This window comes from Cetorhinus maximus, chromosome 2 (assembly GCF_964194155.1).
Source record: "Cetorhinus maximus chromosome 2, sCetMax3.hap1.1, whole genome shotgun sequence".
NCBI classification, from domain to species: Eukaryota; Metazoa; Chordata; class Chondrichthyes; order Lamniformes; family Cetorhinidae; genus Cetorhinus; species Cetorhinus maximus.
The window spans coordinates 147599653-147616372 of record NC_135880.1 but is presented as its reverse complement, the minus strand read 5'-3'; the positions used below and the strand labels follow the sequence as shown (position 1 = coordinate 147616372).

The 16720-nt window shown below is 46.0% G+C and overlaps 1 protein-coding gene across 2 annotated transcripts in view; it reads right to left on the bottom strand.

Moving 5' to 3' along the window:
- Positions 1 to 16720, bottom strand: part of LOC144698676 (trans-2,3-enoyl-CoA reductase-like) — a 205644-nt gene that overhangs the window by 153536 nt on the left and 35388 nt on the right. For both annotated transcript variants that reach the window (XM_078570507.1, XM_078570508.1), the window contains exon 2: positions 6587 to 6638. In XM_078570507.1, the coding sequence (XP_078426633.1) occupies positions 6587 to 6638 (52 nt within the window). The remainder of the gene's footprint in view (positions 1 to 6586; positions 6639 to 16720) is intronic.

Below are 16720 nucleotides of genomic sequence, written 5' to 3'. Positions count from 1 at the left end.
CAACTACAATCTGTAACCTCATGGCCTGGCATATCTCCACTCTCTGATCACCATCAAGCTGGGGGATCAACCCTGGTTGAATGATGAGTGCAGGAGGGAATGCCAAGAGCAGCACCTAAAAATGAGGTGTCAACCTGGTGAAGCTGCATCACAGGACTACTTGCATACCAGTTAGTGGAAGCAGCGTGTGATGGAGCTAAGAGATCCCACAACCAACAGATCAGATCTAAGCTCTGCAGTCCTGCTGCATCCAGTCGTGAATTGTGGTGGACAGTTAAACAACTCACCAGAGGAGGAGGCTCCGCAAATATCACCATCCTCAATGATGGGGGAAGCCCGCACATCGGATTGAAGCATTTGCTACGATCTTCAGCCAGAAGTGCCGAGTGGATAATCCATCTCAGCCTCCTCCAGAGGTCCCCAGCATCACAGATGCCAGTCTTCAGACAATTCGATTCACTCCACGTGATATCAAGAAACAGCTGAAAACACTGGATATTGCAAAGGCTATGGGTCCTGACAACGTTCCAGCAATAGTACTAAAGATTTGTTCTCCAGAACTAGCTGAGCCCTTAGTCAAGCTGTTCCGGTACAGCTACAACATTGGCATCTACCCAGAAATGTGGAAAATTGCCTGGATTTGCCCTCTATACAAAAAGCATGAAATATCAAGCCCAGCCAATTATCATCCCATCAGTCTACTTTTGATCATCAGTAAAGTGATGGAAGGGATCATCAACAGTGCTATCAAAAGGCATTTGCTTAGCAACAACCTGCTCACTGATGATCAGTTAGGGTTCGGCCAGGGCCACTCAGCACCTGACCTCATTACAGCTTTGGAAGAAACATGGACAAGAGGTGAGATGAGAGTGACTGCCTTCGACACCAAGGCAGCATTTGACCGAGTGTGGCATCAAGGAGCCCTAGCAAAATTGGTGCTAATGGGGATTAGGGGGAAAACTTTTTACTGGTTGGAGTCATACCTAGCTCAAAGTTGAGGAGGTCAATCATCTCAGCCCCAGGACATGGCTGCAGGAGTTCCTAGTGTCCTAGGCCCAACCATCTCCAACTGCTTCACCAATGAACTTCCTCTCTTATAAGGTCAGATGTGGGGATGTTCACTGATGATTGTACAATGTTCAGCACCATTCTCGAATCCTCAAATCCTGAAGCAGTCTGTGTCCGTATGCAGCAAGACCTGGGCAACATTCAGGCTTGGGTTGATAAGTGGCAAGGAACAATCATGCTACACAAATGCCAGTCAATGACTATCTCCAACAAGAGAGAGTCTAATGATCTCTCCTTGACGTTCAATGGCATTATAATCATAGAATCCCCCACTATCCACATCCTGGGGGTTACCATTGACCAGTAACTGAACTGAACCAGCTATATAAATACTGTGGCTACAAGAGCAGATCAGGGCTGGGAATTCTGTGGCGACTAGCTCACTTCTTGTCTCCCCAAAACCTGTCCACCAGTTCTAGTCACCTGTGAACCTGTGTGTGCGTGCGTGTTTGTGAGCGATAGATTGTGGTAGTGTCAATGTCTGTGACATTGACTGTATGATATTATGAGTGGGTAAAAGAATCTGTGTGTCTGCATGTTGGTGTGTTTCTGCGCGCATGTGAGTCTGTGCGAGTCAAAGTGGGTGTTGCATTGTGACAGTGTGATATTGGATGAGTATTTGATTGTGGCAGTGTGTTGTGTGCGAATGCCTGTGTGTGTAGGTATGACTGTGTGTTCATGCGTTATGTGTGGGGGAGTGTGTGTGTAAGGGATTGAATGTGTGAGTGAAGAATGAAGGTGCTTCAGAGGATGCAGAGGAGATTTACCAGAATGGTTCGAAGGAAGAGGGAATTTAGTTTCAAGGTTAAGTCGGGAGAAACTGGTATTGCTTTTGGAGCAAAGGAGGCTGAGGAGAGATTTGATCGAGCTTTACAAGATTATGACAGGCTTAGATAAGGGAGACAAAAAAGTTCTTCCATTTGGCTAATGGTACAACAACTGGGGAACACAGATTTAAGATTTTGGGCAAGAGACACAGGAGGAATGTGAGGAAGGTTTTTTTATGCAGCGAGTGGTAATGACCTGGAACTCACTGCCTAGGAGGATGATTGAAGCAGAGAAGATAAATCATTTCAAAACAAAATTGGTTAGACATTTGAGGGAAATAAACTTGCGGGCTTTTGTGGATAGAATGAGGGGTTGGGACTGAATGGATTGTTCAACAAAGAATATTATTTAATTTAAGGTACTAAAAATTGGAGAGAGGGCATCCTTCCTAAAGTGTGGTGACTAGACCTTGTGGACAGGCTTTGGGGCAACAAGGGGTGAGTTAGTCACTGCAGAATTCCTAGCCTCTGACCTGCTCTCGTAGTCAGAGTATTTATATGGCTAGTCCGGTTCAATTTCTGGTCAAAGGTCACCCCTGGGATGTTGATAGTGGGGGACTCCATGATGGTAATGTCATTGAATGTCAAGGGCAGGTGGTTTGAGTCTCTCTTGTTGGAGATGGTCATTGCCTGGCACTTGTGTGGCATGAATGTTACTTGCCACTTGTCAGCCCAAGCCTGAATGTTGTCCTGAATGTTCTCTGTAGAGAACAGGCATGGACTCAGTAGACCAAATGGGCTACTTCTGGGTTATATTGACTCTTATGATCAGGATTTTCTATCTGAGGATGGGAATCAGAGGTCGGGACTGTTTCCTGGGCTTGACATCTGCTTCAGAGGGGATGGGGGAAAGAGTCACTTCTTGTGATTTTCATGGAGTTACCCCCTTAGTTGACTTGGAGACGGTCTCTCGAAGCTGGAGGGCCAATCAGAGGCCTTTCAGCTTGAAAGGAGGAGTAGCCTGAAATAAAGGTTGAGGCCCTTCAAGATGCCGTCTCTCCATTTTTTTTATATTTTAAATTAAACAATGGATCTTAAAGGCTAACACTGTGGCATGGGTGGAACCACCAGGAAGCGGTTTCCAGGCGCCTAAGCTGGCCACCACTCCCTACGGGAACCTGGAGGTTGCCTGGAAAATCCCAATCAGCCTATTTTAATTGACCCCTATAGGCTCTTAAAGAGCTGGATCAGCAACTATCCACATGTGAGTGGGTAGTCCTGCCATCTCCCCCATCCCACCTCCACAGAAATGGCTGGAGGCAGGATGCAACTGCGGAACTGGCGCGCCAACTGGTGAGACTGTTTCTATCTCCTGACCCACCTCTTTTCCTTACCCTGGGGGCTCAAAACCGTGTCCCTATGACTCTGACTCTGAAATCGCAATATCACAGTGTCATTGTTATAGATCGGAAAATAAGGTGGTGAAAGGTAGAACTTGAGTCAACATTTGTACATTTCAAAAGCATTTATAGAGTTACAAATGACACCTCCTAACCCAACAACCAAAATTGCAGCCTGAGTGTATTTATACCTCTCTTTGGCATCCAGAAACCAATTACATGCCACAAGTGAAAGGAGAAAGGGACATTTGACTATTAAGCCACTGTAATGAAAAAAAACCTTAAAGGCAACTTATCAATTTAAATTCAAATGTGACTTCCTGGGGGTGATGCTGCACTCCCGCCACCCACCCCCCAACCACCTCCACACCCCCCACTCCAGGAACCAACGATCGTGGAAGGCTTCAAGCGTATCAGTGGACACCGCATCCTCCCTCTTCAGAGACACCAGGCATGGGTGTAGCCTGTATGTATGTAGTGGAGGTAGTGGAAGAGAGGCATGCAGTCAGGCCAAATGACTCCTTGACTGCCCACTGCCTGGACCTGTTACTGACCAGGCGCAGGAGCTGCCCAAGAGGAGGTCCTCTGACCTGCCCACAACCCACCCCACCCCACAACCCACTGCACCAGATGCTGAGTGTATTTACCGGGGCACAAGCGAATGCCCAGTTAATGCCCAACACCTGCCTGCAATTAAGCACAATTAATATACATTTAACCAATTCCCTTCTCTCTGTTTAAATAGAAATTAGAGTTTAGATGCACAGGCAAGTTTTCAAAACAAATTAAAATAAACTCTCTATATGCTGTTAAAGCATGTTTCATTGTGATATACCCTCTCTAGGGTGTTAACTATTTCTTCAAATGTGCGTTTATTTATGTAAAATGATCAGACAGCCGGTGAATGGCATCAGTCCATTTAATTTTTAAAATTTCCATTCTCTCCACCAATTAAGACCCACCCAGCGTGAAACACGTGCTGCACCGCTGCCTATGTCGGGGGGTGTGGGGGGGGGGGGGGGGGGGAGGAGGGTAAGAGTGGAACTCCGCGCATGCACGTGGGTGAGCGCTGGAAAACCTCGCTGAGGCACAGTGCTGCCTCAGGGAGATGAAGAGTTTAGAACATTAAAAATAAAGAGTTTTAAGATGTTATAAAACATGTCCTGTCACGTGACTCTATCGCATGAGCAGGAACATGTTCTTATTGAAATGTTAACATTTTTCTTTCATTTTTAATTGCTGTTGGCAACCTCATCCCGCCCGCGGATGAGGTTCCCTAAAAAGTGCAAAGGCCGCTCGGCCTTTTTGGCTGCCTGCCAACCATAAGGCTGGATGGGCAGTGAAAAATCACATTTATTTAAATCTTTAATGGCCTTAATAGACTCCCGCGCACCCCCGCTGACTAAAATATCACGCGAGTGCACAATGATGTCGGGACACTCGCCCGCCGTCATCACAAGTAATTTTACTCTCAGTTGGGTCGGGCGCGCGCCTGCCCAATGAACGTTATATTCTGGCCCCTGAAACATGAGACAGGATTTTTATGATGGTGGGGTTTTCCTTCCCGCCATTTGAAGAGTTGGCGGGGAACACACACCCACCGACACTGTCTGCCCTGCAGCAAGTTTACACTCCAAATAGCGTTCATCGGCTGCAGGCGGGACTTCTGCCCCTCACTCGAGAGGAAGTCCCGCTTCAGAGAGCTGTCGGCCAATACGATTGATCAGCGGCTTTCTAGTCCATGCAGCACCAGAAGCTGCAGTACATGCAGCCCCCTTAGCCTAAGTCCTGGGTTGTTAGGAACAGGTAAGTTTTGGAAGTCTCAGGGCGATGAAGGTAGGGGAGGCCTGGAGGGGTGGACGGTGGGGATGGGGTGTTGGGCAGAGGCCAGGGGAAGTGGGAGGTCCTGAGGCTACCGGATGTTAAGTAGGGGGGACACCTGAAGTTAGAAGGAGACTTCTGATGGAGGTGCCCCCTCCCCCTTCCACCCGTGGCCTGAACCTGATTATTTTTGGGCTTCCCCCGTGCACGGGAACTCCAACCACCAGCCTAAGAATTGAGGCTGGGTAGGAAATGGTCCTTAAGTGGTCAATAATTATCCACTTAAGGGCCTCAAATAAGGCAATGGCGGAGGTAAAGTCTGAGGCCTTGTTCGGCCCAGCATAAAATTGCAGAGAGGCTGGGGCGGGCAGGAACATGGTGGGAAGTCCATCCGAGGAATTTTATGCTCACCGCCGCCCCCCCCACCCGCCTGGAGATCTACCACCAGGGGAGCGTAAAATTCAGCCCATGGTCTACTTTACAGTGTTTCATCATAGTACTTAACTCCAATATATCAAAACTAGCATCTGGATTAGTCTGAGTGCCCAAACAGTTCAGCTAACCAATCCAGCTTTGCAATTGCTCTGTCTCTTCTTTAGATATGACATCATCTTTCTAGGATGACCGAGCATGATTAATCGGGATGTGAGTAACACTCTTTAACTAAGATTGTTGATTTAAAGTTATTCCAGACCTACTCTGCTTAATATCTAAACCATGCCAAGCTTTCAATTTTATTATAACCTTATTAATAGCACATTTCTCAAATTCTGCGGTACCACCCCATAAGAAGTGATCAGCATTCATCACGTAGATGCCTGAAAGTTTTCCTTTCTGATAGCAATAAAACATTGCAAGATGGACTTTTAGTTAAAGACAACTTATTTTCAGCAAAAACAATCTCACCGAAAATTATCACATCCTGGAAGCATCATTTAGGCCACAGATGCATTTGTTTAGTTTCTATAGTTTTCCTTCTACCCCTTTGGGTCGTTTTAAAAACACTTCTCTCTGAAAAGTATTTCCCTACAAAAAGATGGGTTTTATGTCGATTGATACATACTCCCATGCATATGTGGCGAAAAATCTAAAAAGATTTTCAAGTTTGTATTACTAGCTGTGGGAGAGTCTGCTCTAAGATCTGTATCTTCCAGTCGGTCTTTGAAATCCCGAGCAACTAGCTTCACTTTAGCCTTGTAAGTCCCATCTGCATGGACCTCTTCAGTACAAATCCACCTATATGACAAGTCTGGTTGCCCCTTTATCTGGAGGGCAAACTCCAAATTTTTACCAACTATCTAATTTCCTCTGTTTTGTCGCTCTTATTAGTTCATCCTAAAGTGTATTGTCAGCCATCAAAGCTTTACGATTATGAGGACTTCTGCTTTTAGTTCTGTTCTAAAACCATTCTGTGGCCTTCATTTTATTGTGTAATCTATTCAAGCATGGCCTCTACTTGCACTTATGAGTCTATTGGACTATAACTGCATAATCACCCTTTAACTATCAGAGAGCCAAAGTGTTACTTACAAGCTTTGTGAAACTTGTGCTTTACATCTGCAATCGTAAACGAAGGGAGGATCTGTAAAATATGAAGCAAGAGATTAGCTTTTGGCCCTGTTTCCTCCAAAGCCTCTTCATTCTCAACTTCATTGAACAACTTCACCTTCTTTCAGAATCTCTTATTTGGTGCCTTTGGTGGACAACTGGGACTATGAAGATCATACTGAAGTCGTGAAAAGTTTCTTTGTGGAGCTGAGACCATCAGCTGCTTTTGGGTGAAGGAGTATCTTCACTCTGGCTCTCACTTGTTTCTTTGCAGGCAATTTTCAACATGTTTGTTTATTCAGGAAATCTTTTACCCTAAGTGTGCTTCCAGGCCCTCCTGCTTTGATGAGACCCTCAAGAACTCGACACACTGAATCTTGCAGGTGAAGCTGGCGATGCCTACTGTTTGCAGCACGATGGGTGATAGGGACTTCAAGGACTCCACGGAGCCTCTCAAGCTTTTCTGTGTCAAGTGGCTTCCTTTGAATCTGATACTCATTGATAATAATTGTAATTTCAACAGACAAGTGTATTATTTATCATTATAGCTTTTAATTATATTGCAAGAAATAGTAATTTTAAAAAGAATGTTATTTGGATGACATGTAAAGCTAATAGTGAATGAGATGGCTTTATTGAAGGTTTGCAAAAAAACAAATCATGTGGTGAAACAGACAACCAGTAACTGATAAAACTATTCAACACCTCATGAATTAGAATCATATGTTTATTATGAGATATGTAAAGGCTTTTTAACATTTTAATGAATTCTGTCCTTCACCCTCCATAAACCTCAGCTAAGCTGCTGATATTCGATTTTGCAACCAAGTGCCACTCACTCATGACTGCTGTTCTCACTGATCTACGTTAGCTTTGATCCCTCAATGTTCCTGAAACTAAATGCGGTGGCGGGAGGGTTTCGCAGCGCATTTCCCATTGCTTGGAATGGCGGTAAATGGCGTCCGATTCTGCGCTGAGAAGCTCATTAAGTATGCACAGGCGAGTATCTCTCCGAATCACTTGGCGGGTCAGGAGCTTATTCGTCCAGCCCACCATTTCCTGACAGGGTCAAAGGTCAAGGTGCTATATTTAAATGCCACCTGAAGCACACGCATCTTACTCTCTCCAGCCCACCCGTTTTCAGGAGATGTGTTGAGATGTCTGGCGACCAAAGAGAGAAGGCAGCAAGCTGCATGAAGAAGGCTGCACCCCACTTCTACCTTGATGCCCTCCAGGCCTTGATAAGAGGAGTGCGGGAGCATAGGGATGTGCTTTATCCCAGGTACAGCTCCAGGAAGCGCACCAGCCTCACCTCGCTGGCCTGGGAGGCCATAGCAGAGCAGGTCAGCACAGCTGGCCACTGCACCCAAAATGCCACCCAGTGCAGAAAGAGAATGAATGATCTAATCCATTCTACCAGGGTAAGTCATCCTTCAGCTCCCTTCAATATTAAACTCTCATCATGGCTTCATGTACTCTTCAGGGATCTAACACAACCATTAACGGTGGACACATATCGCCACTGATCGTCTCATAGAAACTTTCACATCACCACCGTCTCATCTATCATGCTGCTCACACTCCATCCTCAGCCTCTTTTGGAGAGAGCTCACCACACACACTGGGGGCATGCATCTTTCCCAACCTCTGCTCCATCCCTTCTCTTCACGTTCCTTCCTTTTGTCTTCATCCAGGGCAAGCTGGCACATAACAGGCGAGAAAGATCCCAGACCGGGGGAGGGACAGCCAACATCGTTCCCCTCATGCAGATCAAGGAGGATGCTGCCGAGCTGGCTGGGTGGATAGGGATCGCTCCGGTGGGGAAGAGAAGATCAGATTGTCTCAGCAGCCTGGAATGGATCACACCTCACTGAGTTCATCACATCCTGACATTCACAGTGAGACACATGCAGTCTTGTTATCTGCCTGCTCATGAACCAAGACTCTCTTCTCTCTCTTTTAGGCACCAGCAGATTGAGGCCGACAAGGATGACCAACAAAAGCCCCAGTCCCCAGACCACCTCGGATGAGAAAGCTGAAGGAGCCACCGAGGAAGGACCGTCACTGCGCTCATCTGCATCCTCCACCAGCACAGAGACACACACCTTGGTGTGTCTGTTATAACCGATGCAGTTGGTTAAGCAGAGTTATTAAAAAATTTCCAGAGGGAAATTTTAAACAACTGTCATAACCTATAATTTTAAGTGTTATATTTGAGATGCGACTCTAAATTCAGGAATCAGACCACCAGTTCTCGAGGCTTTACTTTAAACTAATTGAAACATTTTATTAATTTACACAGGTTAAAATATGTACACATGGCTTCTAATTACTACTATCATAACTTTTAACAAATTCCCAAACTAATCTCCATTAAGGCAACAGCAACAGTGACTTAACCAGACATCAGGCAAATCATTTTCACCTTACGAATTCAAAATTAGGTTCTTTTCACTGTGGAGCCAGTTGGACCAATTGGAGGCTTACAGCTGCCTTTTGATCTCACATTGCCTCTGCTCTGCACACCCAAAAATTGCTGAAGCTATACCTACCACCACTGATTGAATTCAAATTCTCATTGTCTCACCTTTCATAGTACCAATTTTATTAGTAATATAAACATATTGCTTGGTAGCTGCTAGAAAAACATCAAGTTTTCACCCCACTTCTTGAATGCTCTATTCAAAAAATGCAAATGCATGTCAAAACTAGTACACATCAAAGCACCCAGGCTAGCTGACTTTAATCCAATTAATGCACACCTGGAGACTAAACCTCTATTTTAAAAAGAAAAATATTTTCCAAAACATTATATTCATTAATAGCTTAATGACAGGTCATAGCTCTAGATTAGGCTCAGGATTACCTGCTGGAGAACACCTCACTGACACGTACCCCCAGCATTCAGAGGCAGTGACAGCTCAGGTCTCAGGCACTCGGAGGGCTGATGGATCCCAGCCAGCCACTGAATAGGTGTCTGATGATGAGCCTCTGTGAGCTGCTGCCAACAAAATGCTGGAGATGCAACAACAGACAGCAGAGCATCAGGCAGAGATACAGTAGTCACTCAGTCGATGAGAACGAAGGGTTGAGGAGACTGTCCATGTTCTGTCTGATGTCATGGCTCTGAAATGCAAACACCTTGAGGTCACCATGGGAAGGTTGGTGACCACCACAGACACCTTGGTCCAGCAGGTTTTGCTGGATTTGCACTCAGCCCTGGACTCCATAGCCACATGCACTTGTGGGCACCATCAATGCCTACGTGAGAGGGGGACAAGGTACCTTGACCTCCCTCGAGCTGCACCAAGAGTCAGAGAGGGGCCGTTGGACACCACAGGGAGGATAAGCATCAGCCGGGCACCCTGGGGCCCTCCACTCAGAATGCTCCAAGGGTATCCAGCTGCTCAGAGTCATCTCTGTCTGTGACCCCATCCACTCCAACTGCTCAATCTCAGGAGGAGAGCCTTATCAGAGGACATCCGCCAAGGCCATCACAGACATCAGGATGTAACAGTTAGCAGGCTGCCTCCACCTCTGCTGCAGATGTCAGAGCTGCACTCAGGTGTAGTGGTAGGGTTAGTTAAGTTACAAAATATTGAAATCACTTTTGGGTCATGGGTGTGCTACCACTGTAAAAATATTGCACATTTGTAAATACATTTGATGTTTATGTGAATGGCTTGGTCAACTGAAGGCTGTGATTATGTACATTGGAATCCTGTTATTTTGAGGTTTAGCCATCCTCCCACTCAGTGATAGTGTCCCTCTATGAGATTCACATTCCTGTGATGTCAACCTCACCCAAGATAGTTTTGACAACCTTGTGTGATGTCAGGAAGATGTATTGAAATCCTTGTTGAAAGTGTGCGGTTAAAGCACTTGCAACCCTTCTTCCTGATGATACACCACTGTGTAAAGGTAGCTCAGCAACCTTGAGTGATTAGCAGCAGTTGTGTCACCTCAGTGGTAGAGCCAAAGGACAAGAGCTGGACGGGAGGAGGAAATCCCCAAACATGTGCTCATCTCACTGGCCGCTGTAGTTTCTCATTAATGTGGTGAAGGCTGCTTCAAGTGAGCTGCCGCAATGTTCTTACTGTAGCGTAGACTCTCACTTCCGAGAACAAGCACATACAGGGTGCACCGCTAACCTTCTTAGAGACCATGGCCTGGTCAATCATGAGGCTGGAATGTGTAAGTCTGAATATTGAACCTGTCCTCGATCTGACTGGTTGGATATCCTTTTCAATGCAATGGAATGCATTCAGGGCCAGGAGAAATGTGGCCATCTCTCGTTGCCTTCACTTTACTCCTCCTGGAATCTGGTAGCAATTAAAGTGGCATGGGCACATCTTCCACATCTTGCTTCCTCGATGGCTTTGTCCTGTGCTAGCTATGCCTCATTATCCTTTTCAGGTTCCTGGGTCTCCTGGTCTTCAACCTCTGAGGAGCTCTGATCCTCCTCCAGTTCACTCCCTGGCAAGGGATCACCTCTTTGCAGCACCAGGTTGTAAAGGGCATAACACACCACGATGATGCAGGACACCCTAGCGGGAGTGTACTACAGTGCACCAGCTGAACAGTCCAAACATCGGAAGTGCATCTTCAGAATTCCAATGGTCTGCTTGATTAGGGAGCTGTGAGCTACGTTGTACCTCTTCTCTGAAGCACCCTGAGGACAGCGCATAGGTGCCATGAGCCAGCATTTCAGTGCGTAGTACTAATCCCCAGCAACCATCTATGTAGACACTCAGGCCCCTCGAATATCTGGGGCACCTGGGAGTGACTCAGGATGTATGAATCATGGCAACTCCCAGGGTACCTGGCACAAAGGGGAATTACGTGATTCTGATGATCGCACACCATGTGAACATTGATGGAATAATAGCCTTTACGGTTGATAAACATCAGGGACTGCTGCCATGGAGCCCTTAAAGCCACATGGGTACACCCTGCACTCTTGGGAAGCCATTGAATCTCACAGCCTGGCTACCTTCATCAAGAGTAAACCTTACATACTGATGTGCCTTGCTACAGAGAGCATCTGTGACCTCCTTTATGCATGTATGTGTTGCTGACTGCGAGATGCTGCACAGGTTCCCTGTGGATCAAAGAAATTGAGCACTGTGATCGCCTTTAAACTCACTGCAGGGGATAGCCTCCCACTCCACGGGGCATTAGGTCCACACTAAGAATGTGGCAGATGTGATCTACCAGAGTTCAAGATAAGCACAGACATGTATGGCGTTGTCTCTCACTCATTTGTAAATAGGAGGGTCTTCTTCAGTATACACTAGGCCTGGCAAGTTGCTTCCGTGTTCTGGGTCTGATCCTCATTTTCTTGCTGTGGTTCCCCTGCATCCTGGATCTCAGGCGGGGCCTCCTCCTGGAGCTGTGCTCGGCGTTGCCTGTCCCTTTTTCATCTCCTCCATTGGATTAGAACCCTCAAAAAGCAACAATACGTTCTGAATCCATAATTGTTTTGTCCTTCTGTCTGAAATGATAGACTGAATAGGTTAATGGATAATGGGTGAGAATAATGAAGTTCTTCAACCAAAAGCAACTGTAATGGTCTACAGTGGCTTCGGCCCTACTGGCCTTCTGGGTGATGTAGCCTTGTATCTGAGGCACTAACACACACATCGAGGTGACCAAGATACCATCCCTGAGACCTAACAGCTCAATCCCACAGTGCTTGGAGAAGGTTTGAATGACATGTGCGACCTGTCCTAGCTCAGTGCTCCAAACTCTGATCTGGCACACTAATTGACAATAAGTTGCTCATGATTAATGACTGGATGCCCTTTGGCCCGTTATGAATGCCAATTCTGGAAAGCACATGATAGGCCTCCACTGATGGAATGCCATATATGCAGCACATGTGCCTCCTTAACAGTTGCCTTCATTCCCAGATTTCACATTCCTGTGTGTTGATGTTGAAATGTAGCGACTGTGATGTTAAGCCAGTGACTCTGACATTTCCCTGTTACAGCGCAGCAACTGGCATGGGTTCCAATGGTCAGCTTCTCAAGGAGGTCTTCCTCCTTTCTCTCAGCTCTGACTCCAGTTTAACCTTGTGGCACCAAGAAATTAGAGTGCGCCCCCAAAAAGGGCCCCTTCATCAAGCAGTATGCCCCTCCCACACTGCTTCAGACCCCTCCCATTCAGAATCGCTTCTAATTTTGATTTATGACTGTGTCATAACTTTGATAGTACAAGGTGGTCATTCTGCGCTATTACTTCAAGCCAGCTTCGCACTTGCCCTCTCACTGTCTGCATACCAGAAATCTACCTGGAACTTCACGATGTGAAGGTAGAGCTTCTTCCTATTATTCTCCAACTTCCCCGAATAATACTGGATCCTATTGTTGTTGTGGCCAATGGTCTTACCCCCCCCACCCCCCTGAGGCCATCGCTCCTGATGTGCCCATGCCCCATGTGGACCTCACCCCTCCCCATCTAGAGGCATGTGTATGGTCACGGACGGAGGAGAATTGCCCCAGAAAGGTTTCACATACCAGCCCCACCATCGCCTTTATTATGTTTCCTCAAATATAGGCTGCAGATGCCTCCCATAACCATCACCATCCCATCTGCAGGCTAATACAAAGACAGATATGCCCATGGACAACGACTGTGAAAATACCTTGCACACCAAGCTGTGCATTATTCCAATAGGGCACCCAGCCCTTGCCCCTCCCTGGAGTGGGAGTACACCATGCTTGCCATGAATAGCCCTTTGGCACGGCCCACTGCACCCCATGACTGTCTGAACTCTCTAGCTTTTGACTGTGAGGTCCCAGAGCCTCAGGACTGTCCCTACTCTCTGACTCCTGACTGTAAGCCCAAGGAGTATCTCTACTCTGACTCCACCCTGCTAGCCCCAGAACAAGAACTTTGACTTTTAATGAGTTCCTCATTGCCCTCATGACTGAACCTACACTGTCTCCCTTCCCAACAACCACCCGACACACTTAATAAGTCTCCAAGCGACCCATCCCTCTTGTGCCACACTAACATATGTCCTCCTTTCTTACCCCAGAGACTGCGTGCATCCCCTTTCCATTCATACATGTGGTATCCCATCCACCTCCTTGTTTGTCAGCATTTCCGTTTCCAACCCTCGGCCTCCCCTCTGCCTGCCATCATTACCCCTTCTCCTCTACCCCCTTGCGAAGCCTTTCTGCCCCTCTGCCTTCTATCGTTCCCACTGCCCCCCAAACCCTTTGCAATGCCTTCTTGCCCCTCATTTTCTTGTTATCCTTCCCCATTCCCCTCCCCCATCCACGAATGTCCAACTCTGTCTGAGTACTGCTGCATAGTTGTGTCTTTCAGGACAACGGTGGCACCCACCAGGGGCAGACCAACCTTACACACCCCCCACCCCAGTTCAATACTATTCTCTGTCCGAAAGTTCGGCCTTGTCTGAGTACCGCTGCACAATTGTGTTCTTCTGCCTACGGAGGCACCTACTGGGAGCAGACCAACCCTACATCACAGGAGTATGGCGTTCTACTGACATCACAACGAGGCTGGCACAGCACTGTGGCAGATAGGCTATATATGTTACACTCATCTCGAAGTCGCAAGCGAAGTGAGGTCCGACCTGTGCATGCCACTCTTTTTCAAATGAGATTCAGACCAACGTGATTTCCCGCTGGTGTAACGCAAGAACGGAAGGCAGCGAGTGATTCTGGCAAGCAACTCATTTGTTAAGCATTCATGAGGTGGTAAAGAATGCAAATGGCATTCGCACCACTAGTCAGTGGGATACTTGACCCACCATGGAGAATTGCAAACTGTTTTCATGTTGGCTGGATTCCGATTTTTTGGCTTCCACTGGATCCTTCGCTCTTGCCTGCCATGGGCAGGATAGGAAATTTCCGCCCTCTGTTCCTGACTCAGACTTTTTTGCACATCCCAATCACCCAACCATTGACGCCTAGTCCCACACTCAGGAATTCCCTTCTGTTTCTCAACCTCCTTGCCTCTTAAGACCCCCTGAAAATCTACCTCTTTAATCAAGCTTTTGTCCACCTATCCTAATATCTCCTTCTTCAGCTCAATAACTGATATTTTCTATTTAGACATCTATGAAAACACCTTGCGATGTTTATCTATGGGCTGGGTTTTTCAATCAGCATGCCAGGGCGGGCCTGACACACCGGCGCGTAAAATGACGCAGGATGATGTCAGGTGTGCGTTCCAACGTCATTGCGCTGTTTCGTGATGTTTCGCTCGGCGGGTGCGCGCCAGAGTCGGCTGCACGCCCGCCAATATTTAAACGGCCTATTACAGCCATTAAGGAAGTAATTAATGTAATTGTTAACGCTGCCCGTCCAACCTTAAGGTTGGCGGCCTTCACGTTTTTTAGGAAATCTCATCCACGAGCGGGATGAGGTTTCCTAAAGCTTTCATTAATTAAATAAATAATTTTTCTGAAATATCACAACATACCCCATCTCATATGACATAGTCACATGAGGGGACATGTTTGATTAAATTTTCAATCCATTTATTTAATAATTTCAAAAGCCCTTTAATCTCCCTGAGGCAGCACCGTGCCTCAGGAAGATTGAAGCGGTCTTTCCCGCACATGCGTGAAAGAGCGCTGGCCCCGACTCTCCCTCCTCCCCTTGCCCGCACAAGTAGCGCTGAGCCCTACGGCTGGCGTCTTACGCTGGGCGGGCCTTAATTGGTCTGCCCTTGTAAAATGGCGGTGTGGAGCCGATTGCGGGTGGCGGTTGTCTCCGCCCCTGCCCCCGTCCGCCCCCACCCACTCCCGCCGAGCCTGCGCGCCAACTGAAAAATTCTGACCTATGAATGCAACTTGTTGTTTTGTCTAAATTTATTTTTAGGCATAAGATTTTGTGCTTTTAACTTCAGGGCAGGAAGTCAGGTACAGAGCGAGGAAAGGCACTGATGGCTGAAATTAATTGAGAATGTCAGGTGTTTTGCAATAACTCAACTCTCTCATGTTGTCAGGCTCAGTGATGCTTTCAAATAACAGTCTTCCTTTTCCTGATACCGCTTACCATTTAAACAAACAAAAATAAAACATCGACTAAATTGCTTTCTGATTTTTAAAAGGGCTCCCAATCGTGATCCTGATTTTATGATCTTTCTTTTGATGGAATTGTTATTTCTCCTGTGACAATAACCTACTGTTTCTTTATTGAATGTCAGTGATAAATTTCAGGCTAGAAGCTGCAACAAAGAATAATCTTAATTCCTTTACATACTTTCTTTAACTATTCCTAATTTCCCTTCAACGTCCATCCAATGAACATTTCACAAGCTGATCAGAGATGTTTGATGATTTTTCTTCTTAAAATAAAAACATGTCATAATCAAATTAAAATGGACTGTTGATGAACTTTGATAAATAAACAACAAGGAGCAGTGGGAATTATTTCTGATGACTGAACTTCATACTGCGCTATTTAATATTCATTTCCCAGTTTAAAACACTGAGTGTTAGGGGAGACCTTAGCATTTAATTGCAAAAAATGCCTTACTCACCTGTTAGAAACAAACAGCTGAGGGCCATCTTTGGGATATGATTTTTATTTCCACGTATGTGAGGTGTATTATAGCGTTGCTTCACTTGTGGGAATAAATGCATCAAAGCACAGAACTCTGTGAAGTATTAATCATGCGTTATCCTACCTCAGTTCACCCAAAGCCATCTAAATTAATCATGTTTATGAGTCATTCTTGTTCTGCCTGCACCATTAATTACTAATGCTCTGACTAATGATCCTTATGACCAGGTACGAATAGATGATTTTTCCTTTGTCGATTTACAGTGATGCCATATGTATCATTTTATTCATTCTAAAAGTCTGGAAGAACAATTACATGAGCATGAGAAAGTATTTGTCACTTTCCATTATCAACAATATACATACAGTAGTCTATAAATGTGGATGTGCTTTACTATGATATCAGTTGCACCATTGTAGCTTTACATGTCAAGCTTCTTGATTATCACAAATAAAGGTAATGCTTTTTCATAAAAGATCATACTGCCACTGATTCATTGACAGCTATACACTTCAATTAATGGCAGTCCTTTTATTTCAGTTAGACAATTATCAAGAATGTGAATGTGGG